Source organism: Lissotriton helveticus, chromosome 9 (assembly GCF_964261635.1).
Source record: "Lissotriton helveticus chromosome 9, aLisHel1.1, whole genome shotgun sequence".
NCBI classification, from domain to species: Eukaryota; Metazoa; Chordata; class Amphibia; order Caudata; family Salamandridae; genus Lissotriton; species Lissotriton helveticus.
Window position 1 is genome coordinate 971,631,287 of NC_136070.1, and position 25,288 is coordinate 971,656,574.

Consider the following 25,288-nt stretch of genomic DNA (forward strand, 5'->3'; position numbering starts at 1 on the left):
TTCACTATCCAGCAACCCCCAAAGCAATGCGTTGTAATTGCTTGCGTTGTAAAACTTGCGTTGTAACAGCATGCGTGGTAAAAGCATGCGTTGAAACAACATACATCCGCATGAGTGCCGCTATTTTACTAGTTAAATGCATCTGAGAGAGAGTGGTTAGGGAGACTTGAGGGGCACTGTTAAAAGGTTTTGGTAAGAGAATCCATGACGGAGGTGGTCACTGGGGGGGGCACCAACAAACATTGTCGCACCGGGAGCCACCACCGTTAAAGCCGGCCCTGCAGGAAACACGTTATCAATTTTTATAAATATCCAGATATATAAACATAAATAATTGTAAAATGTGTAAATATAGTAATTCCAAGTTCATTCAAGGATAATAGGCATGGTTATATATCAGCTGTGCCTTATGCAGTGCTGCTTTGCTGCATAGTTCTTACATCTTATGCTAACTAGTCACCAGGATGTACCATGCCAGAGCATTAACTCTGCAACCTGAATGATGGAAACATCACATGCCCGTAACGGTTGACTCAAAATTTGTCTAGTCTCAAAATGTGTCTAGTCTCAAAATGTGTCACTCAAAATTCAAAAAGCACAGGCAGATTAGAAGCACATAGACCACGGTTTCTAAAATCCTGCCTGATATTGAAACGTAATCTTCACACCTGCACCAGACCCCAGGTGCCTACTTCTGTAGTGATTTTAAACTGATGAAGTCTTGCTTTCCACACCTCGTGTTGATGCACTGCAGCTGACAAGCTTGCCAGATGTTTCCCAGTCCTCAATGCGTTTTTAAGGTTTAAGGGATTTACATAGCTGGGACACAATCCTGCACCCCCTCCTTACATCTTAAGATCTTTGGAGGAATTTAAAGGTAACTAGTTACAAATGGATTTTACTCGATGCATTTCCAGCACAAGTGTCTTTTGGCCACTCAACTATGTAAGCAAAGTAAAAACACAAAGGAAACAAAATCACCAGATGAAAACAACACATATTATAAGATAACAGTAACCAGTTTACATATATAATTAGATTCAGCGGGAATTTTCTCCATGTTGGAACAAAGATACCCACATACAAATATGCCATCAACTGGAAGGAGAATAAACAAATCATAACTGACCAGATGGGGTTTCCTAAAGTTGCATCTGCCTCCTTAATTGCAATTGAAGTGATAGTTGTAGCCAGCTTTTATAAGAATACTGAGTGATAATCATAATTCCTTAACTCAAGCTTGAATTAGCTGGGGTTGAGTTGAGACTTTCTGTGGGCAATGTCTAATGCAGTAGTGTCCAACATAAGTTCGGATGGGCCGAATCCAGGGCAGATTTTCAGATTGCTCAAATCCAACATATTGGTATACTATTAAATAGTACTCATTTACTTAGTCAGTGGTTCTCCTGAAAATATGGTATGGATCTTGACCTTATGGACTCCGGTTGTACATTGCTCACCTTGAAATAGTCACTTATACTGAGACATAAAGGTACTAAGTATTTGATATTCACATATGCCAGCCATTCGTCTGAGATCAAACCTACTGAAGTTCCAATAACTTCCAAAGTGTTGACTTTAGCTGCCCTAACACTTTTTCTATCAGTGTGTTCGATCATCACCAGATAAAGAACTTTAGGTAATATAGTACTTTTCACTGAAAATGTCCACTAATCAGAGTGTCTAAATATGAATCGGCTTTAAACAAAACCCCATTTGCCTGCTTCTCTGAGTTCAGAGAAAAAACAAAGTCAATTGGGGGGCCATTTTCAAGAGCTGTTATCTACTTAGATGTTCACATCCTCTATGAGCGCTAATTAAGTATGTACATTATAGAATCAGAATCCATGAACAGTGGTGCTTGCAGGTCGTTTGCAAAAAACCCAAATGATTAACAGAAGCTGAACAATACAACATTCACCGCAGTCACAATTATTTGAGTTCAATTCATTGTTTTTCTGCTCACCACGCCACCCCAGTTTGGACCCAGCCATATGCAACTCAGCCCTGACCCTGCTTGCTCCTCGTGGGAACAGTCCAGCCCAAATTGCAAAGCCGGGTACTCCCTGGACCGGAAACAGGCATCATCGGACCGGTTTCGGTGTATCACCCCTCATCAGCCAGGGTAGCTTGAATCCAGTGGTGCAGTGAGCCCGGGACCCACGTCTAGGCATTCCCTTCCCACTTAGGGCTATGAAAGCAAAAAGAACAAATGATGCACAAAATGCTGAACAATGCAAACATTCACCCCAGTCACAAAGATTTGGGCTTAATCAATTGTTTTTTTTGCGCATCACGCCACCACAGTTAGGTCTTTTGACCATGGTTTATATCTCAGTCTACAGGATTTCTTGCAGTCGTAGGTATAGTCCTGGGATGTTGATGTTACCGGGGAAGGAAAGCGTCTGGCTAGTAGAAAGGTGGTACTGCCCCCTCCTCCCCACCTCTTTGTTAAACTCCACCATTGCTATTTTTTACACATTTTTGAGTGTCCTACAGCTCCCATTTGCCACCGGGCAGCTCTGCTTTCACAAATGCATGCTGTGCATATTCGCTCAAGTTTGCGTTGCGTCATCATATTTTGTTTCCTTTTGTTTGTTTTTTGCCGATTCTGAACAGCATCAGAAAAAAATGCTTAAAAATCATTTTGCTTTTTGCCAATGCTTTTAAAAAGCATTTTCTTTTTGTCTATGCTGCACAGCATTGGCAGAGCTAATAGGCCACTTGGCAGTGCTGGTTTGAATGAGAATGTAAACCTCAGACTAGTTAAGTTACTCCTTTTCCTGTGAATCATACCATACTAAATCAAGGTCGGTCAGTGTCTATATGACAGAGGGAGGACATGACTAAAAAGTGATGATTTCAGAGTTGTAGCAGGTGATCTGTAAATAAAGAACAGTATTCATCCAGCTAAATAGTTAACTGTGCTGGCCAATCCTTGTCTGCTATAAGAGGATCAGCTCACATCCATCCACAAGGCAGCCACCTGATCAGTCAGACATAAACTCTAAGAGGAATAGATGGTCCACAGGAGAAACTGAGGAGGACAATTGTTGAGACATTAGTCAGGATAATGGTCAGCCCCATACGCTACCGTGCATATAAGAGCGCTGGGACAGTGAGGCCGGGTCGGCAGGATTTCGACTGACGATCATGTGGAAAAATTAAATAAATAATGAATTTTCCCTTGTTGTCGTCTGTCGAAATCTCCCCCACCTGGCCCCACCGCTCTTATAGTGGAATTTCTATGTGAAAAAATCTCTCATGGGGATAGGATTTATAGGGTGGGTAGTTTCCCACCCAGAAACTGGCAATGGTGAGAATGGGTTGAAACACTCAGAAAATTGATGGTGTTGTAAGAGATGGAAATTCTCTTCGTCTGAGAAGTAGTTCCCTAGCGGAGAAACGAAAATGGTACAAAACGCAAATGTTAACTTGTACATATTGTTTTATGTCAATGGAGACACATGTGAGCGCTTCTAGGAACTTTTGAAGCCACTACTTCCCAGTACTCTTCTAATTCTTTAAGAAATCCAGAAATGTTATAAATGTTCTCAGTGATTGGGTGTAAATGCCCCCGTGAATACCGTGACTTTCAAAGTCATCGTTTGAGAACTGTGCACAGAATATTTTAATTCTGCTATCTGTACTCGATTCATTTGATCCAAACTTGACATCATTGTCTGGAGGGAGGCCAGCATAAAAGCAAGATATTTGTTTGCTGTTCTCATACTAGAAGCAAAGTTCTGTTAACGTGGCCTGATGACTGGCAAACGGATCCTAGCAGGCCTGTGTCATTAATGTGTCATGTGTAGAGGTGTGGTGCAGCGGCCAGGGCAGCTGACTTTCGAGCACAGGGTTCACGGTTCAATCCCCGGCTCCGGCGGCAGCTCAGCCCAGCACCTTGTGACTCTGGGCAATAGCTCACTTAATTTCCACGATGGCCTCCAGCGCCTTGAGACCCGTAAGGGTGAGTCATTCATGCTTTACAAATATGGATTTATTTATTAATCAAATTATTTTTAGTACATTTTATTATGTAACATTTTACAGTCTTTAATTGTAATTGTGTAAAATGATCAAACAGCTTTATTATGCTGCTGAGGTGCAGGGGAGGCTCCTCCGCTAAGGTGTAGGAGCTTTGCCCCCATGCGCTAAGAGTAGAGCAAAGTAAAAATAAAATGATAAATGCAGAACGTTATTATCATTGTATTTTTAGTCTGCATTTACGCTCCACTTTAGGGCAGGGCGGAGCTGGGCTCGCGTGACGCTTGCAGGGGGAGGAGTGGTGGCTGCATTATAAGTGCACATGATGGTTTGGCCTGCCGTCTTGGGTTGGCACAATTGTGGTGCATGTTCTCCACCGGCTGTATTGTACAGCCTGGGTGGAGAACATGCACAGGCTCCCAGCCCCTCCCTGAGCGTCGTACCACGGCGCTCAGACCAATCACAAGGCTGCTGTATGGCAGCGTCATGATTGGCTAGGGCAGTCTGGGAGCCTGAATGTTTATGGGAGGCAGGATACAGTGCGTACGGACGAGAGTTGGCGGCTGGGGACCCACAGGTAAGTATTTTTATTTTTTTCGGCTCCCCGCCACCATCCCCTACATCCGCTACATAAAAATGCAAAGAAATTCAAGTACAACACCCACGAAAAACAATCTCAGCCAACACTGACTTTTGTGAGCAGCTCTATTTCACAGCAGTACTGTGCTAACAAACATGCAAAGAATTCCAAGAAGTACACCATTAATGCATAGCAAATCCTCTTAATATACCGATTTCTGTGAAAAGTCTTTTAAGAATAATTAAGAAACATCTCAGTACTTTTCAAACTGGTTCCCATAAAAATTCTGCAAACAAAAGTTCCTTTTGTACAGATTTCATTCTCCCAAATATGATAACTGTTACAACAGTTTCAGAAAATGCTGGCATTTTGGGCACATTGCATGAACCGAATGGAGACACATTTGCTCTGTTTTGCCCACCTCTGGTTCTAATTGAGTTTTTTGTTGTTTGTTTTCCACAGAGCCTCGATTTGTAAATGTGTTCTGGATCCCAGAGAGTGAAAACCCAGATGATGACAAAATCTACTTTTTCTTCCGGGAGACAGCTGTGGAGGGGCAGGGAACGGGGAAGCCTTCTTACTCCCGCATCGGACAGGTCTGCAGGGTAAGAAGGGGATTTTATGCTTTCACTCCTGTAGCACTGTGCTGGGCACTCGGGTATGTAATGTGGCAGTGTACCTCAAGCCTCATCTCCAACACCACTAACTGTGCTGGTAGTGGGCACCTACACGCATTCTGAGAATCGCCGCAAAGTGCCAAACTGCAACACTACCAATGTGCCAGTACTGGATTTCTGCACAGTTTTCAAAACATACCTGAAGCTTTGTCTTCAGCACCACAAACTGTGCTGGTTCTGGCTATGTGCACAATTTTGGGAATGCCTCTCGGTCCTTGCCTCGGATATCTCTCGCTCTACCAGTACTAAGGAGGTCATTTGGTGGCGGTCCTTCCGCCATCACAAGCCTATTTCCCACTGCCAAATTAGGATGGCGGTGGGTACTGCGGCGGACGCAAAGTTCGTCCGCCACTTCACCGCCAACGGCAATTGCACCGATTGCCTGGCGGACGGTTCCAGGCCGCTAAAATGGTGGCGCTAGGCACTGTCCACCAAAGTAGGATGTGGGTTTAGAAAGGCCTTTCCAGGGCGGCAATGCCACCATGGAAAGGCATGTGGGGATTGAGTTCTGGAGCCCATTGCGGGCCCCCCTTGTTGGGGGGGGGTGTCACTGCACTGGGGGCTACCCATGGTACCCCCCTACATTTCCATGCACCAGGTGGCAGGCACCGAGTGGTGACTGCTACGTAGTGCAGGGAAATGCAGTGCACGCCCTTTTAACATTGCGTATGGTTCTGCAGCCAGCAGCACCGTCCGCAATGTTAAAAGCCCACTAGCAGGCGCATCCTAATATGTGTGGTGGGACTGCAGCACTTCTGGCGGGCGGTCACAGCACCTCAACGATGGCAGGCGGCGTCACAATGAGCCCCTAAGTTCTTGATAGCTCTGAAAATAAACCCCCATTTTGTCATTAAGAGTTGCAAAACAAACCATCTCATAGAGTAAGCCTTCACTATTTGAGTGCAGCCTTTGGAGAGTTGAGCACTCTAAAGGAGTTTTAGTTGACCACAGGCAGTCAATGGTTAGTGTCCTTTCTCTAGTGAGTAGCAGAAGTTTACCTCTGGTGTCACAGTGCATCGAGTGCAATTGCACAGCTAACTAGTCCTCTTTTATATTTAACTCCCCTAAAGGTACGGTGGTCACCCAGTCAAGGCTAATATTAGGCGTTAAACATTGTACAACAGAAGTAATAACATAATAAAAGTCACTGTTTGAAGAGAAGAGGTTTTTTTTATTGTAACGTTTTATTTATTATTTAGATAGTCAATTTTATTGTATGGTTAATAAAAACCTTTACAAACAGTAAAAAGCATGAAGATATACGACTTTCTAAATAAAACCATATAGTCAAGGCATCGCTAAATATCAGCAAAGCAGATTCAGCAGAGTCTTATTTTGCTAAATGAATAGGAGACAAACAGAGCACGAAGCAAAACAAACCTTTGGGCATAGGGTTAGAGCAATGTGCAAGATACGCAGAACATGGACCTGTTGCAGGACAGGTCTGCAGACAGCGTGCTGAGAATGTTCCGCTGAACCATATTTAAAAAGTGGTTAAAATAACAGTCGGTGCATAAAACGAGTCTGGCTTTTACGCAAAGATTTACAAACCATGTGCAAATTGCGCAAAATACAGACCAGTTGTGGAGCCACAGATGACAATCGATGCTAATCAAAAAACAGGTCACAAACTTGTATTTCTCAGGCTGGCCTTATGCAGTCCAAGCAATACATTTTAGAGCCGCCCAGTGCAGAGAGTAGTGATAAAATATTCTAAAAACGCTGGGCGATGCCCGACCCTAGAGAGTACAGCAGGAGATTTGATCATTTTAAAACTGTTGTGAGCAGCAGTGGGAGTGCTAAAGTGCAGATTTACCAAGTGCTATCTTACCCCCTGCATAGCTCAACACAAAAGGGGAGGCAATACATGACCACTGGGATGTGGATCGGCCCCACCTATTTCAAGCATCCTGAGCAGGGGGTAAGCTAGCACTAGGTAAATCTGAAAGCAATCATTTAGGTTGCTCACCTAAATGTAGATTGCATCCAGAACTGCACAGTTATAGTATCTGTGAGGCACAGACTCGTGCGCTGCTCCAATGAGAGCGAAACTGAATGGCTCTAATTTTGTCCAGGGATCATCCAGTTTGTGTTGAATGCAAAGTGTCCCTTGCAGAGGACACAATTAATAGGATGCATGATTTCCATGTACTCCACATTTAAGCACAATCACATAAACTAAGTTCATGAAGAAGTGAGAGCCTATAGTTATGGAATCCAAAGCCCCACTCATCTCTGGTAAACCTATTTCTGACATGTATTACCCATTCCCCCTTCCTAAATGCTCTAAATCTGCCTTTGTAGCATGGTTGTCGACAGGCCATGTAGGAAAGTGCCCCTTTTTGCATGGTTGCCTCCACTTTTTGCCTGATGTTGATGCTCTTTGACTAAGTGTGCCCTGGGTTCCTGACAACCAAATACCCAGGGCCTATGTTCTTTCCCTAAATATGTACTGTTGAACACCCAAATTGGCAACTCTCTGGTCACATGTAGGTCCCTTGGAAAGGTACCATAGACACTGTGGCACGGGAAGGCCTTTAAGGGCTGGAGCACTTATTGTGCCACCCTTAGAGGCCATGTACCCTGACACACACACACACTGCCATTGCAGGCTGCGTGTTTTGGTGAAGAACAAAGTGAAGATTCGACGTGGCACACATTCCTGTTTGATATGCCCACATCCTACTATGATTCAGAAAAGGGGGTGGTGATGGACAGAGCATCTGAATTAAGCAGAACACTCCTACCCAGTCAAAAGATCAGGGCTTGATCCATCACCGTTTTTTAGCTCACTGCACCATCCCAGCTCTGAACCTGGCTATATGCAAATTAGTCTGACCCTGGCCTAGTGCATCATGGGAACAGGGCAGACCAAACTACCAAGCCAATTCTTTACTGGAAAGGAAACAAGCTTCCAGGGACCGGTTTCTGGCATTACAGCCGTCTTCGGCCTGGCTTGCTTGAATCCTGATGGTGCAGTGAGCAAGGGACTCATGTCTGAGCATACCCTTCCACTCCTATAGTGGCCAAAACGATTCAGAAAAGGGGGTGGTGATGGACAGAGCATCTGAATTAAGCAGAACACTCCTACCCAGTCAAAAGATCAGGGCTTGATCCATCACCGTTTTTTAGCTCACTGCACCATCCCAGCTCAGAACCTGGCTATATGCAAATTAGTCTGACCCTGGCCCAGTGCATCATGGGAACAGGGCAGACCAAACTACCAAGCCAATTCTTTACTGGAAAGGAAACAAGCTTCCAGGGACCGGTTTCTGACATTACAGCCGTCTTCGGCCCGGCTTGCTTGAATCCTGATGGTGCAGTGAGCAAGGGACTCATGTCTGAGCATACCCTTCCACTCCTATAGTGGCCAAAACGATTCAGAAAAGGGGGTGGTGATGGACAGAGCATCTGAATTAAGCAGAACACTCCTACCCAGTCAAAAGATCAGGGCTTGATCCATCACCGTTTTTTAGCTCACTGCACCATCCCAGCTCAGAACCTGGCTATATGCAAATTAGTCTGACCCTGGCCCAGTGCATCATGGGAACAGGGCAGACCAAACTACCAAGCCAATTCTTTACTGGAAAGGAAACAAGCTTCCAGGGACCGGTTGTCTGGCATTACAGCCGTCTTCGGCCCGGCTTGCTTGAATCCTGATGGTGCAGTGAGCAAGGGACTCATGTCTGAGCATACCCTTCCACTCCTATAGTGGCCAAAACGATTCAGAAAAGGGGGTGGTGATGGACAGAGCATCTGAATTAAGCAGAACACTCATACCCAGTCAAAAGATCAGGGCTTGATCCATCACCATTTTTTAGCTCACTGCACCATCCCAGCTCAGAACCTGGCTATATGCAAATTAGTCTGACCCTAGCCCAGTGCATCATGGGAACAGGGCAGACCAAACTACCAAGCCAATTCTTTACTGGAAAGGAAACAAGCTTCCAGGGACCGGTTTCTGGCATTACAGCCGTCTTCGGCCCGGCTTGCTTGAATCCTGATGGTGCAGTGAGCAAGGGACTCATGTCTGAGCATACCCTTCCACTCCTATAGTGGCCAAAACGATTCAGAAAAGGGGGTGGTGATGGACAGAGCATCTGAATTAAGCAGAACACTCCTACCCAGTCAAAAGATCAGGGCTTGATCCATCACCGTTTTTAGCTCACTGCACCATCCCAGCTCAGAACCTGGCTATATGCAAATTAGTCTGACCCTGGCCCAGTGCATCATGGGAACAGGGCAGACCAAACTACCAAGCCAATTCTTTACTGGAAAGGAAACAAGCTTCCAGGGACCGGTTTCTGGCATTACAGCCGTCTTCGGCCCGGCTTGCTTGAATCCTGATGGTGCAGTGAGCAAGGGACTCATGTCTGAGCATACCCTTCCACTCCTATAGTGGGCAAAACGATTCAGAAAAGGGGGTGGTGATGGACAAAGCATCTGAATTAAGCAGAACACTCCTACCCAGTCAAAAGATCAGGGCTTGATCCATCACCGTTTTTTAGCTCACTGCACCATCCCAGCTCAGAACCTGGCTATATGCAAATTAGTCTGACCCTGGCCCAGTGCATCATGGGAACAGGGCAGACCAAACTACCAAGCCAATTCTTCACTGGAAAGGAAACAAGCTTCCAGGGACCGGTTTCTGGCATTACAGCCGTCTTCAGCCCGGCTTGCTTGAATCCTGATGGTGCAGTGAGCAAGGGACTCATGTCTGAGCATACCCTTCCACTCCTATAGTGGCCAAAACGATTCAGAAAAGGGGGTGGTGATGGACAGAGCATCTGAATTAAGCAGAACACTCCTACCCAGTCAAAAGATCAGGGCTTGATCCATCACCGTTTTTTAGCTCACTGCACCATCCCAGCTCAGAACCTGGCTATATGCAAATTAGTCTGACCCTGGCCCAGTGCATCATGGGAACAGGGCAGACCAAACTACCAAGCCAATTCTTTACTGGAAAGGAAACAAGCTTCCAGGGACCGGTTTCTGGCATTACAGCCGTCTTCGGCCCGGCTTGCTTGAATCTTGATGGTGCAGTGAGCAAGGGACTCATGTCTGAGCATACCCTTCCACTCCTATAGTGGCCAAAACGATTCAGAAAAGGGGGTGGTGATGGACAGAGCATCTGAATTAAGCAGAACACTCCTACCCAGTCAAAAGATCAGGGCTTGATCCATCACCGTTTTTTAGCTCACTGCACCATCCCAGCTCAGAACCTGGCTATATGCAAATTAGTCTGACCCTGGCCCAGTGCATCATGGGAACAGGGCAGACCAAACTACCAAGCCAATTCTTTACTGGAAAGGAAACAAGCTTCCAGGGACCGGTTTCTGGCATTACAGCCGTCTTCGGCCCGGCTTGCTTGAATCCTGATGGTGCAGTGAGCAAGGGACTCATGTCTGAGCATACCCTTCCACTCCTATAGTGGCCAAAACGATTCAGAAAAGGGGGTGGTGATGGACAGAGCATCTGAATTAAGCAGAACACTCCTACCCAGTCAAAAGATCAGGGATTGATCCATCACCGTTGGTGCAGTGAGCTAAAAAACGGTGATGGATCAAGCCCTGATCTTTTGACTGGGTAGGAGTGTTCTGCTTAATTCAGATACTCTGTCCATCACCACCCCCTTTTGAATCGTTTTGGCCACCACAAGTGTGGAAGGGTATGCTCAGATGTGAGTCCCTTGCTCACTGCACCATCAGGATTCAAGCAAGCCGGGCCGAAGACGGCTGTAATGCCAGAAACCGGTCCCCGGAAGCTTTTTTCCTTTCCAGTAAAGAATTGGCTTGGTAGTTTGGTCTGCCCTGTTCCCATGATACACTGGGCCAGGGTCAGACTAATTTGCATGTAGCCAGGTTCTGAACTGGGATGGTGCAGTGAGCTAAAAAACGGTGATGGATCAAGCCCTGATCTTTTGACTGGGTAGGAGTGTTCTGCCTAATTCAGATACTCTGTCCATCACCACCCCCTTTTGAATCGTTTTGGCCACCACAAGTGTGGAAGGGTATGCTCAGATGTGAGTCCCTTGCTCACTGCACCATCAGGATTCAAGCAAGCCGGGCCGAAGACGGCTGTAATGCCAGAAACCGGTCCCCGGAAGCTTGTTTCCTTTCCAGTAAAGAATCTGCTTGGTAGTTTGGTCTGCCCTGTTCCCATGATGCACTGGGCCAGGGTCAGACTAATTTGCATGTAGCCAGGTTCTGAACTGGGATGGTGCAGTGAGCTAAAAAACTGTGATGGATCAAGCCCTGATCTTTTGACTGGGTAGGAGTGTTCTGCTCAATTCAGACACTCTGTCCATCACCACCCCCTTTTGAATCGTTTTGGCCACCACAAGCGTGGAAGGGTATGCTCAGACGTGAGTCCCTTGCTCACTGCACCATCAGGATTCAAGCAAGCCGGGCTGAAGACGGCTGTAATGCCAGAAACCGGTCCCCGGAAGCTTGTTTCCTTTCCAGTAAAGAATTGGCTTGGTAGTTTGGTCTGCCCTGTTCCCATGATGCACTGGGCCAGGGTCAGACTAATTTGCATGTAGCCAGGATCTGAACTGGGATGGTGCAGTGAGCTAAAAAACGGTGATGGATCAAGCCCTGATCTTTTGACTGGGTAGGAGTGTTCTGCTTAATTCAGATACTCTGTCCATCACCACCCCCTTTTGAATCGTTTTGGCCACCACAAGTGTGGAAGGGTATGCTCAGATGTGAGTCCCTTGCTCACTTTACCATCAGGATTCAAGCAAGCCGGGCCGAAGACGGCTGTAATGCCAGAAACCGGTCCCCGGAAGCTTGTTTCCTTTCCAGTAAAGAATTGGCTTGGTAGTTTGGTCTGCCCTGTTCCCATGATGCACTGGGCCAGGGTCAGACTAATTTGCATGTAGCCAGGTTCTGAACTGGGATGGTGCAGTGAGCTAAAAAACGGTGATGGATCAAGCCCTGATCTTTTGACTGGGTAGGAGTGTTCTGCTTAATTCAGATACTCTGTCCATCACCACCCCCTTTTGAATCGTTACATCCTACTATGGCCTCGGGCAGCCACCCCTATAGCTGGGTGCACTATGCCACTGGTGCGGGTGGCATAATAGGGGTGTAGCCACCCCAAGGACTGGACCCATTGGTCCCAACCTTTATCTACCTGAAATCCCTCTAAATTTAGTATTTAGGGGCAACCCTGAACTTTGCCTCCTCAGACAAGAAGATACAAAAAGAAGAAGGACTGAAGAGCCATGCTGAAAGAAGAAGAGGAGGGCATCAACTGACTTGGCACCAGCCCTACCGGCCTCTCCCGACCTCGACCTGCTGCAGCGAAAACCATATGTGACCTGCAGCCAGCAGCCCTCCAGAACCCGGAGGACCTGCCCTGCCTTCCTCAACCAGATTTTGTCTCCCGTGAGTAACAGATTTGCTCACTAAAAGACTCTGGCTCTAGCCAAATCCGCAAGTCTGCCCCACTCTGCACCCCACTGCCAGAGTTCGAGTGGCCCAACACCACAAGGAGGTCTCCTCGGCAACCCTGACCTGGGATCTGGTGATCCCTGACCTGTCTCGAGTCTCCCAATGACGCCTGCAGCCCCTTTCTGGAGGATCCCCCGTGACCAGAGCCGGTAAGATGAATCTGACACCAAAAGACACCCCTGCACCCGACGCCCCATGGCCTTGGGTGGCCCAACCGACAGTGTCCCGGCATCCCACGACATCCCAATATACCTCTCCAGCCAATGGTTGCCTTCAGAAGATCTTCGTGCTCTAGCATCCAGTGTTTGCTCAAACCAGAGAATCCCCATTGAAAACAACAGAGCACCGGACTCCAAAACAACACCCATCTGCCCTAGGTGTACCTTGGGTGCTAACTTGAACCCCCCTCTTTGCCCTGAGCTTAAGTCCAGGAGCTTTGCTCCCTCAACCTTGTGGCCTGCTCATGAGCAGCTACTAACCGGAGGCCCCCTATCCCCCAATGGCTAACATTGGGCCTCAGCACTCTGCACCTAGTGCCGCTGAGGGTACTTTGAGAGTGCATCCTTGACCATGGGGGAACCCTTGTTCTAACCCCAGAAACTCACCCCTCAAGAACGTTTATTACCTGCAAAATGATAATCCTATTTTCCTCCTTAGGATGGCATTGACTGTTTTTCTCTGAAAAACGTCAGTGTGCAGGGTGTTTTGTATGGGAACCTAAGAAACTGTGTTTTGAGAAAAACTGTTTTACTCACATTTCATCTAAGAAATGTCCCAGTGTGATACCAAGGCATATCACACTGAGTAAGAAAAGTAATCTAAAAAGTAATCATACAGTACCTGCAAAGTAACTGAAAAGGAATCTCATCTGTTTCTAAATAATTGGACCTACCTGTATACAAAGCAAGTGCATACAATGCATTCAACTGTATTGTTTTTGCAAAGTATTATTTAACTTACCTTCAGCAGGCCTGGCTTGGTTCTAGAAATAAAATACAACTATATAATAGTTTAATACAAACAAATTGGTCTGAGTTCAATCTTTGAGTATGTGACATAATTCTTGCCTGAGTATGTACAATAAATGCTTAACACTACTCTCTGATGAGGCCTTACTGCTCGCCCACACTACCACAAATAGAGAGTAAGGTATTATCTACTTTTACCTCTGCCTACCTTTGGGGATCCACTCTACTCTGTGCACACGATACTTTACTTTGGTATAGTATATACAGAGCCTGCTTCCTACAGGTCAAAATTGCCAATATAGTAGGGTGAATTATATGATCAATTATATTATTGTTTTTTTGTTGCACTGTAGTAAGCCTGAAACTGATTGTTCTTTGAATCTGATCCTCTGCAGAATGATCTGGGCGGGCAGAGAAGCTTGGTGAACAAATGGACAACTTTTCTCAAGGCTCGGCTGGTGTGCTCTGTGCCTGGAAGTGATGGGGGTGGAGAAACCTTCTTCGACGATCTACGTAAGTGGGTAACTAGGGCTCCAATGGCAGGTACAGCAGATAAAATGAATTGGTGGCTCGCAGCTTTCCAGGGTCTGTGTATTTCCAGGGTCTCCTCATTGAAAGGATTTATAACAGAAGCAGATTTAATTGTGTTTTAATGCATCTTTGAGTATTTTCGTTATTTCACTATCTTCTGATGTTTGTATCTGTAATGCTTTTACGATCTGCTGCTCAAGCCTTTATGTAGCACTCGGATGCCCATTGGTGACAGGTTCAGGCTTTAGAAAACTCACAAAATAGATAACTGAATCAGTCCATAAATACCTAAGATTGAGTAATCAACTGGCACACAGTACTGCCAGAAGGCTGTGCGTAGTTTGAGAGCCCTTGGACAACTGAAGAAGAAACAACACAATAAGGTGGCCTGGCTCTCTCCATCTGGAAGAACTTCAGTCCTGTAATGTTGGCTGCATGCGCACGTCACAAGCCAAACCGTGTTGTCAGATTGCAAAAATGTTTTGGTCTTTCTTCAGTGCAAACACATGTTGCTCAGTATTCAATGCAGAGCTGTGTTATGGGGTGCTCAGTACACAGCAGTGCTATTTATGTCTCAGTTGAATGCTGTCATCATCAGTGCATGCACAAACATGCATTATTCTATGCTCCATATGAGGCTGATCTCCAGTGTTCAGTAAAAAAGCTGTGTCATGCAGGGCTCAGTACACATTTGGTTTGCTCAATGCTTAGTTTAATGCTGTGCTATTCAGTACTCAGTATAAAACGGTGCTACTCAATTTTCAGCACAAGCTCCAAATTGTCTTGTGTAAAGCCCAGTTCAGATTATTACTGTCCACTCTTTAATATTAATCTGGTTTGTTCAGGGGTCAATAGAAAGTTGTGTTGTTCAGTACTCAGTACAAAGGTGGATTGCGCAGTGCTTAATATAAAGTATAGAAGTGTGATCTCTCATTGGGTGACTTATTTCTCTTCAGGTGACGTTTTTCTCCTGCAGACAAGAGACCGACGTAACCCTCTGGTCTACGCAGTTTTCTCAACATCCAGGTGAGATGTTATTAAATGGAAATCACATTTCTTTTTGTATGGTATCTCTGATAATGCGCTTTCTAAACGAGGAGTGCTCAACTAGGACAGACCAGTACTTCATTTGCGCTGGTGGTTTCCGGTGCTCAGCACCGGCACTTAATCATCAACAACGGTCCTTTTCATGAGCACCAGTTAAGGACACATTCATTTATGGTAGGCGAGGGAGATTAAGTGATTTGCCCAGAATCACAGCATGTTGAGCCAAGACTCGAACCTGGTTCCCCAGCTCTGAAGTCGGCAGCTTTGGCCACTACGCCACATCCTCTCCCCAATTTCATGGCTAGTAGTTGGTTCTGTTTTAGGCAGCGCAGCAGGAGAAATGGGCTGGATCAAGCTGTCTCCTGACGAGAGCCCCGACACTTATATGTTTTTTTTTACAAATTAACCACTTGGAAAGACTTTGGAAAAGCATGTGATTTCATTGTCGATAAGGACACACAATTCCCATAGGGGTCTATTCACACACTACACTTTGAGCACGTTCTCACACGTACTACTAAACACACGGAGACCTGTGTGCCCCCTATCTTTTCTATGCCGAAATCTACGCCCGAGTGCAGAGCTTTCCATACACATATAGCCCATGTTTTAATAGAAAATGTGAGCAGGTCGGGGGATGAGCTGGAGAATGGGGAATACTTACTACAAAATGGGAGGGGTTTACAATGGGACAAGCAACCACACACTCAAGAGTAGCCAATTGCAATTCACAGACTGCTCTACTGAAGTTACTTGGACCCAAAACAGTCATTAGTGTACTCCTGCTCATACCTGGAGTAAGTCCAAAACCACACATGGCCACTCACAGGTACTGCACAGAAAGTAATGGAGGCAGGAACTGAAAATTAAGCCCCATAGGGAATAATGCTAAATAAGTTAACTTGTTTGGATTATATATATATATATATATTCTAGCAGCCCGTCCCGACCTTGTCCGGGAGCATTCAGGCTTCCCCGACCCCCGCCTGCCCCGACATTGCCTTTCCTCAGCCGATCTGTTTTCCCGCCTGGCCCGACCCTCCCCCCTGTCCTGAGTCAATGGAGGTCGGACAAAATGTTCCACCCGTCACCTTGTTAGTCCCCGTCCCCCGCCTGCCCCGACCCCCGCCTGCCCCGACATTGCCATTCCTCAGCCGATCTGTTTTCCCGCCTGGCCCGACCCCCCCCCCTGTCCTGAGTCAATGGAGGTCGGACAAAATGTTCCACCCGTCACCTTGTTAGTCCCCGTCCCCCGCCTGCCCCGACCCCCGCCTGTCCCGACATTGCCTTTCCTCAGCCGATCTGTTTTCCCGCCTGGCCCGACCCCCGCCTGCCCTGAGTCAATGGAGGTCGGACAGTAGTACGTGCAAAATGTTCCACCCGTCACCTTGTTAGTCCCCGTCCCCCGCCTGCCCCGACCCCCCCCCTGCCCCGACATTGCCTTTCCTCAGCCGATCTGTTCTGTTGTAACTCCCCGTGGACAGTAGTACGTGCAAAATGTTTCACCCATCACCTTGTTAGTCCCCGTCCCCCGCCTGCCCCGACCCCCGCCTGCCCCGACATTGCCTTTCCTCAGCCGATCTGTTCTGTTGTAACTCCCCGTCCCCTGCCTGGCCCGACACCCGCCTGCCCCGACATTGTCCCCGGAGCCTTACCTCAGCCGCCGCTCCTCAGTTCACCGCTCCTCGCCGCTCTGCTCCTCACCTCCTGTCCGCCGCCGCTCCTCCCCCACGCCATGTCCGCCTCTCCTCTGCTCGCACCGCCGCTGGCCTGTCCGCTGCTCCTCACGTCACCGCTCCTCCCCCGCGCCATGTCCGCCGCTCCTCGGACGCCGCTCCTCCCCGTGCTCCTGACGTGAGCACGTGCGTCGCGGCCGGTGCTACTTTGGAGGGACTACTTTTTTTTTAATATAAATTTTGTAAATAACGTTTATTTTTTATATTTATATAGCCTATAACCATCTACACACCGTGACGATTTCAACGGTGTATCGGGTGTGTAGATTGGCGCCGTGGTTCCCGAGTTTACCCGCCTCAAAGCCTGAAAGTTCTTACTTTATTATAGTAGTATAGATAGATATATATATATATATATATTGAAAATAAAAAAAAAGAGGCTCTGCTTGAAGGATCACACAACTGCAGGTAAGTTTTCACTTATTTTTATTGCTTTCCCGAGGTTGAAAAGACATCCGTCATTGTTTTACTCGTCCCAACGCGTTTCAGTGCTTCCTGCACTTTCATCAGGGGATCATGGCAGGGCGGTTGTGAATGGCAGTTTCCGCCGTCTTTTTGTAAAAAACACACGGAATGTACTTGGTAGTACAAAATCCTTTGCACAGCATTTTGGGATCAGTAGTTTAGCCAAATAGTTCATACCCATAGTGGGTTCCGCCGAGGCATGTTTAATATTCAAGTTGCAGTGTCCTATTATCGGCACACCATCTGATTAGGTGCTTCAGTGCACCCCGGTTTTGCTTTTCTTCCTCGGTAATTTTCGCTCCTGCAGTCGCCTTTAGTAAACAGGGAATTCCTGTACATGGCCCCTCCACCGACGGCTCCTTCCTCCTTTCCGAGGTGGTGCTTCCTTCCACGACGCAGCTGTCGTGCAAAATTGTTGAAATCAAAAAGATGCTCTGCTTGAAGGATCACACAACTGCAGGTAAGTTTTCACTTATTTTTATTGCTTTCCCGAGGTTGAAAAGACATCCGTCATTGTTTTACTCGTCCCAACGCGTTTCAGTGCTTCCTGCACTTTCATCAGGGGATCATGGCAGGGCGGTTGTGAATGGCAGTTTCCGCCGTCTTTTTGTAAAAAACACACGGAATGTACTTGGTAGTACAAAATCCTTTGCACAGCATTTTGGGATCAGTAGTTTAGCCAAATAGTTCATACCCATAGTGGGTTCCGCCGAGGAATGTTTATTATTCAAGTTGCAGTGTCCTATTATCGGCACACCATCTGATTAGGTGCTTCAGTGCACCCCGGGTTTGCTTTTCTTCCTCGGTAATTTTCGCTTCTGCAGTCGCCTTTAGTAAACAGGGAATTCCTGTACATGGCCCCTCCACCGACGGCTCCCTCCTCCTTTCCGAGGTGGTGCTTCCTTCCACGACGCAGCTGTCGTGCAAAATTGTTGAAATCAAAAAGATGCTCTGCTTGAAGGATCACACAACTGCAGGTAAGTTTTCACTTATTTTTATTGCTTTCCCGAGGTTGAAAAGACATCCGTCATTGTTTTACTCGTCCCAACGCGTTTCAGTGCTTCCTGCACTTTCATCAGGGGATCATGGCAGGGCGGTTGTGAATGGCAGTTTCCGCCGTCTTTTTGTAAAAAACACACGGAATGTACTTGGTAGTACAAAATCCTTTTGCACAGCATTTTGGGATCAGTAGTTTAGCCAAATAGTTCATACCCATAGTGGGTTCCGCCGAGGCATGTTTAATATTGAAGTTGCAGTGTCCTATTATCGGCACACCATCTGATTAGGTGCTTCAGTGCACCCCGGTTTTGCTTTTCTTCCTCGGTAATTTTCGCTCCTGCAGTCGCCTTTAGTAAACAGGGAATTCCTGTACATGGCCCCTCCACCGACGGCTCCCTCCTCCTTTCCGAGGTGGTGCTTCCTTCCACGACGCAGCTGTCGTGCAAAATTGTTGAAATCAAAAAGATGCTCTGCTTGAAGGATCACACAACTGCAGGTAAGTTTTCACTTATTTTTATTGCTTTCCCGAGGTTGAAAAGACATCCGTCATTGTTTTACTCGTCCCAACGCGTTTCAATGCTTCCTGCACTTTCATCAGGGGATCATGGCAGGGCGGTTGTGAATGGCAGTTTCCGCCGTCTTTTTGTAAAAAACACACGGAATGTACTTGGTAGTACAAAATCCTTTGCACAGCATTTTGGGATCAGTAGTTTACCCAAATAGTTCATACCCATAGTGGGTTCCGCCGAGGCATGTTTAATATTCAAGTTGCAGTGTCCTATTATCGGCACACCATCTGATTAGGTGCTTCAGTGCACCCCGGTTTTGCTCTTCTTCCTCGGTAATTTTCGCTCCTGCACTCGCCTTTAGTAAACAGGGAATTCCTGTACATGGCCCCTCCACCGACGGCTCCCTCCTCCTTTCCGAGGTGGTGCTTCCTTCCACGACGCAGCTGTCGTGCAAAATTGTTGAAATCAAAAAGATGCTCTGCTTGAAGGATCACACAACTGCAGGTAAGTTTTCACTTATTTTTATTGCTTTCCCGAGGTTGAAAAGACATCCGTCATTGTTTTACTCGTCCCAACGCGTTTCAGTGCTTCCTGCACTTTCATCAGGGGATCATGGCAGGGCGGTTGTGAATGGCAGTTTCCGCCGTCTTTTTGTAAAAAACACACGGAATGCACTTGGTAGTACAAAATCCTTTGCACAGCATTTTGGGATCAGTAGTTTAGCCAAATAGTTCATACCCATAGTGGGTTCCGCCGAGGCATGTTTAATATTCAAGTTGCAGTGTCCTATTATCGGCACACCATCTGATTAGGTGCTTCAGTGCACCCCGGTTTTGCTTTTCTTCCTCGGTAATTTTCGCTCCTGCAGTCGCCTTTAGTAAACAAGCAGAGCATCTTTTTGATTTCAATATATATATATATATATTCACTGAAAAAACCATAGGTTATAGACCATATATAGTTAGGAATTAGCATTTACAAAACTTTGAAAATTCACTGAAAAAACCATAGGTTATAGACCATATATAGTTAGGAATTAGCATTTAAAAAACCTTATTTTACTCACACAAAACCATTGAAATTCCATATATAGTTAGTTGCACTAACTATATATCGCGCACCTGCAATCCACTGCTGATCATGTCACATATTACATCATTCATGACATGGTCAGTGACATCACTGATGACATCACTGATGACATCTCAAATGACATCACTGATGAGATCACTGATGACATCATCCAGTGACTGTGTGTTTCTGTAAAGTTTAAATATGTTTTACATATTGAAGAATGAGTAGATGTATAAGTGTCTGGACGAAGGATTTAGTAGGTGCATGACTGAATGTATGAGTGAGTGATTAAATGTGTCTCACTGAGTGCATGGGTTAGTGACTAAACTGTCTTAATTTGTGCATCATTATGTCTGTTGTTCTGTAAACTGCTGCATGTGTTGATCAGTAGCTATATGATTAACTATATGGGTTATTGATTGATTGTCTAAGTATTTGTATGGGAGACTGAGTGTGTGTGTGGCTGGCTGGGAGGTGTGTGACTCTGTGCAGATCAATGTGTACTTGTATCAATGATTGTATAAGAAAGTAAGTATGTGTTAGTATATGTTTGAAAATGTAAGGTGCTCTATGTTTAACTGTATAGACAAAAAAAATGGAAGTGTGATTGATTCTTTACAGGACTGACTAGGTGTGTGAGTAACTCCATGGATGAGTGGCAGAGTGAGTGTCTGTATAGGTGTATGAGTGCATATGATAGTGTTGTAAAGATGAGTGATTGTATGTATGAATGATTGTATGGGTGAATGAGTGAATGTGTGTGTAGACGTAGGAATCAGTGAGTACGTATGTAGTAACTAGTATTGGTGTGTCAATGGTTTCAAAAATTATACTCTGTATTTAACACTGGGTGAAACAGAGGTTATATTAAAATGTGAGGAGATGCATTGTATTGTCACATGAATGATATCATCAGTGATGTGGTCATTGATGTCAAATGAGATGTCATCAGTGATCTCATCAGTGATGTCATTTGAGATGTCATCAGTGATGTCATCAGTGATGTCATTTGAGATGTCATCAGTGATGTCACTGACCATGTCATGAATGATGTAATATGTGACATGATCAGCAGTGGATTGCAGGTGCGCGATATATAGTTAGTGCAACTAACTATATATGGAATTTCAATGGTTTTGTGTGAGTAAAATAAGGTTTTTTAAATGCTAATTCCTAACTATATATGGTCTATAACCTATGGTTTTTTCAGTGAATTTTCAAGGTTTTGTAAATGCTAATTCCTAACTATATATGGTCTATAACCTATGGTTTTTTCAGTGAATTTCAATGGTTTTTTAATAGCAAATATCATAAGCTGTCGAATGTCAAGTACGTGGTAAGTGAAAACATTTTCGTGTTTATGCACACTGATCTGCTTTGAATGGTGCCCCCCCCCCTCATTTCTATTAGGAGTACTCTCTCTTTGCAGATAGTGAAAGGTAGTTAACGCAGGTCTTTGCCCCCATTGTAATCCGTCGTGCCTGCTTCTCTCTCCATTTGATTGATTGTTATCCAAGTATTTACTGTTTTAGAATTAGTTCTCTTTGGTTCATTCTCTATTTACAAACAAACACAGAGTCGCAATACTCTGTTTAGTCTTTGCAGATAACGAAAAATCGTGTAAAAAAAAAAGAAAAGGAATCGAGCAAAATCAGTAGGCCACTAATGGGATCTCTTTTTGACCTCGCTAAAATAGAAACATTAGGAACAACCCCTCATGACAAATACAAAACTAGTGAGATGAACTGAACTCCACACAATGATGGCTGCAAAACAGCTCGGCTCCGCCACCCACCCCGCCCAAAATAACGATAAAGAACGGCTGCCATGATTGGTTGCGGAATGACCACGACGGAGCTACGAAATGGTGCTGCTCTCATGCTAACCCCAGCTTCAGTCTGAAACATCCAGAAACACTGTAGACTACCAATTCGATCAGTTCCGGTAGCGCCCCAATGTAACCCGGTAGAGAAGAACTAGCTCTCCCCTCTTTGACTGATGGTTCTTGTTGCCTGTCCCTTCTGTTGTCATTTAACAGAACTATTTAGCCTGCTGAAAGGGGTTGTGTTCCGACCGCTGGTTGGTGGAGACATTTTGACTATATTCTGTACCTGCGTTGTCGCGTAATGCGTCATATGACGCGCCGCGTTAGCGCATCCGGAAGTCATCCGGGGCGCGCAGCGCGTAACGTAAGCATAACAAGTCATGTGACTTGTTAATAAAACTTTTCATTGGTTCATTTTACTTTTCTTATTGTAATGATGAAAGGCTTGGTCATATGACCTAAAAATTACGCTTTTCATTACTTCCGAACATTATTTTTTCTTAAATATATGTTATAATGTTCCAGGCTAATGTACTTTCCCGGAAATTTTACAACTGTCCTGCAAGTAAAATATATTCTTTTTTCGAGAAAAAGAGCGTTTCTTCGTCCCATGACGGAGCCGTTGAGCAAAAGAGGGTCGACCTGCTGTCTTAGTCGCCGATACGCCTGAATATGAGATTCTTATCGATCACTTTATGTTGCAGGAATAGAAAACACAACAGCCCTTGACCATTTATCTTTACTGCGTTCCTTCGTATTATACCTTTTACCCTTCATGTAATTGGTCTGCTTTATTTCACTTGCCTTTTAATGATTCTAAAACAGTCACTATTATTAAAAACTTTACCAATGTATATACTACTACCATGTTTTCTTTTAAAAACCTTTATTGTGAAAATTTCATTATACAAATACGAGCCTATAACCACGTGGGCCTGCCACAGAGCAAACTGTAATCGTATATGATGAATAGACATTTACACTGTAGAGGAACGTAACGGGCGGGCCATTAGGTTGCAAGAACTAAGGTGTCTAACAGTTACGGAATCGGTGGACGTACATTTTATAATTAAAATACGACAGGGCCAGTTACAATAAAATTATCTAGATATACATTTGCGGGCAAGTACCATGGGTGACGTTAATTCGAACTTTCAACAGTACAGTAATCAATAACACATCAGAACTTAATATCAATAGGGATGTCGAAATATTCAATCAATTCTCGTCCCCGCCCGCCATGTGCTTCAAAACTGCATACGTATCTCGTGATTTCAAGGTTCTGCAACCAGTACACAACAAGGAGTTACGAGTCCCATTTATTCCGGCGCCATTTTGGGCGAGGACGGGCAGGTCCAGGATATAGTCAAAATGTCTCTACCAACCATCGACTATGATGATGTTCATATGCTGTATTTATTAGAGTAACACTCATCTGTCCACATGAAATTAATTTGCCACAATCTAAACATGTCATTTTAATCTTTCCAAAGTTCTTCTAAATATTTGGGACCGTTTCCCTTGCCTCTGAAGCTCTCAGTGCCACTTCTTTGATGAATGTACTAGCAGGTCAGGGGTTCTCCTCCAAATCTCTCTTTTATGCAGCACTATAATTAATTGGTGCCACCTCTCCATATGACGATGCATGGTATAGTTACCACAACTATATTTTTTTTCGGTTCCTCTGGAGAGTTCATCGTGGCAGATGAAGCGTGTAACGTACCGGGCATTTACCTTTTTTTGCATGTACAGGAAAGGAAAAAAAAATCGAGCGTCCGAGTTCTAAGGTGTCCCAGGGCCATTTTGGTGGACCAGGCCCAAATCCAAAGAACAGCCATCTCACAGGCTAATGGGGCGACCCACGCCGAGTTTCAGCATTGTAGGATGACCACACAAGTACAGCAACTTGCTAGACATCACCTCGGTGCCATCCGGATCTCGGCGCCCCACTGCAGATGAAGTGCCTCTCAACTATGAAACCACCACGGTGACATCCGGATCTTGGCGCGTTGTGCTGCCTTCGGCCTATTCGCACATCGGTCCGCTACTGACGCCATCTCACAGGCTAATGGGGCGACCCACGCCGAGTTTCAGCATTGTAGGATGACCACACCAGTACAGCAACTTGCTAGACATCACCTCGGTGCCATCCGGATCTCGGCGCCCCACTGCAGATGAAGTGCCTCTCAACTATGAAACCACCACGGTGACATCCGGATCTTGGCGCGTTGTGCTGCCTTCGGCCTATTCGCACATCGGTCCGCTACTGACGCCATCTCACAGGCTAATGGGGCGACCCACGCCGAGTTTCAGCATTGTAGGATGACCACACCAGTACAGCAACTTGCTAGACATCACCTCGGTGCCATCCGGATCTCGGCGCCCCACTGCAGATGAAGTGCCTCTCAACTATGAAACCACCACGGTGACATCCGGATCTTGGCGCGTTCTGCTGCCTTCGGCCTATTCGCACATCGGTCCGCTACTGACGCCATCTCACAGGCTAATGGGGCGACCCACGCCGAGTTTCAGCATTGTAGGATGACCACACCAGTACAGCAACTTGCTAGACATCACCTCGGTGCCATCCGGATCTCGGCGCCCCACTGCAGATGAAGTGCCTCTCAACTATGAAACCACCACGGTGACATCCGGATCTTGGCGCGTTGTGCTGCCTTCGGCCTATTCGCACATCGGTCCGCTACTGACGCCATCTCACAGGCTAATGGGGCGACCCACGCCGAGTTTCAGCATTGTAGGATGACCACACCAACTTGCTAGACATCACCTCAGTGCCATCCGAATCTTGGCATCTCAACGCCTAGTGGTATCTTCCATACAAAAAATATTGTTACGCTGCCTTTGGCCCCATTCGCACATCAGTCCGCAACTTAGACATCACCTCGGTGCCATCCGGATCTTGGCATCTCAGCGCCTTGTGGTGTCAGTCAGAAAATATTGTTGTGCTGCCTTCGGCCTATTCGCACATCGGTCCGCTACTGACGCCATCTCACAGGCCAACGGGGCGCCCCACGCCGACTTTCAACATTGAAGGATGGCCACAGAAGTGCGACAACTTACTAGACACCACCTCGGTGCCATCCGGATCTTGACGCGTTGTGCTGCCTTCGGCCTATTCGCACATCGGTCCGCTACTGACGCAAACTCACAGGCCAACGGGGCGCCCCACGCCGACTTTCAGCATTGTAGGATGGCCACACCAGTACGGCAATTTGCTACACACCACCTCGGTGCCATCCGGATCTTGGCGCGTAGTGAAGCTGCAGCAGCTGCAAATAAGCTTCAGACAGTGTTACAACCGCTGCTCAGAACTCTCAACTATGACACCACCTCGGTGCCATCCGGATCTTGGCGCGTTGTATTGCCTTCGGCCTATTCGCACATCGGTCCGCTACTGACGCCGCCTCACGTG

General features: G+C 46.1%; 1 protein-coding gene across 2 annotated transcripts in view; it reads left to right on the forward strand.

Moving 5' to 3' along the window:
* The window catches only part of SEMA3B (semaphorin 3B), a 540,590-nt gene that overhangs the window by 450,242 nt on the left and 65,060 nt on the right, over positions 1–25,288 (forward strand). For both annotated transcript variants that reach the window (XM_078661260.1, XM_078661259.1), the window contains exons 8-10: positions 5,030–5,172; positions 14,065–14,182; positions 15,157–15,226. In XM_078661260.1, coding sequence (XP_078517386.1) covers positions 5,030–5,172; positions 14,065–14,182; positions 15,157–15,226 — 331 coding nt within the window. The remainder of the gene's footprint in view (positions 1–5,029; positions 5,173–14,064; positions 14,183–15,156; positions 15,227–25,288) is intronic.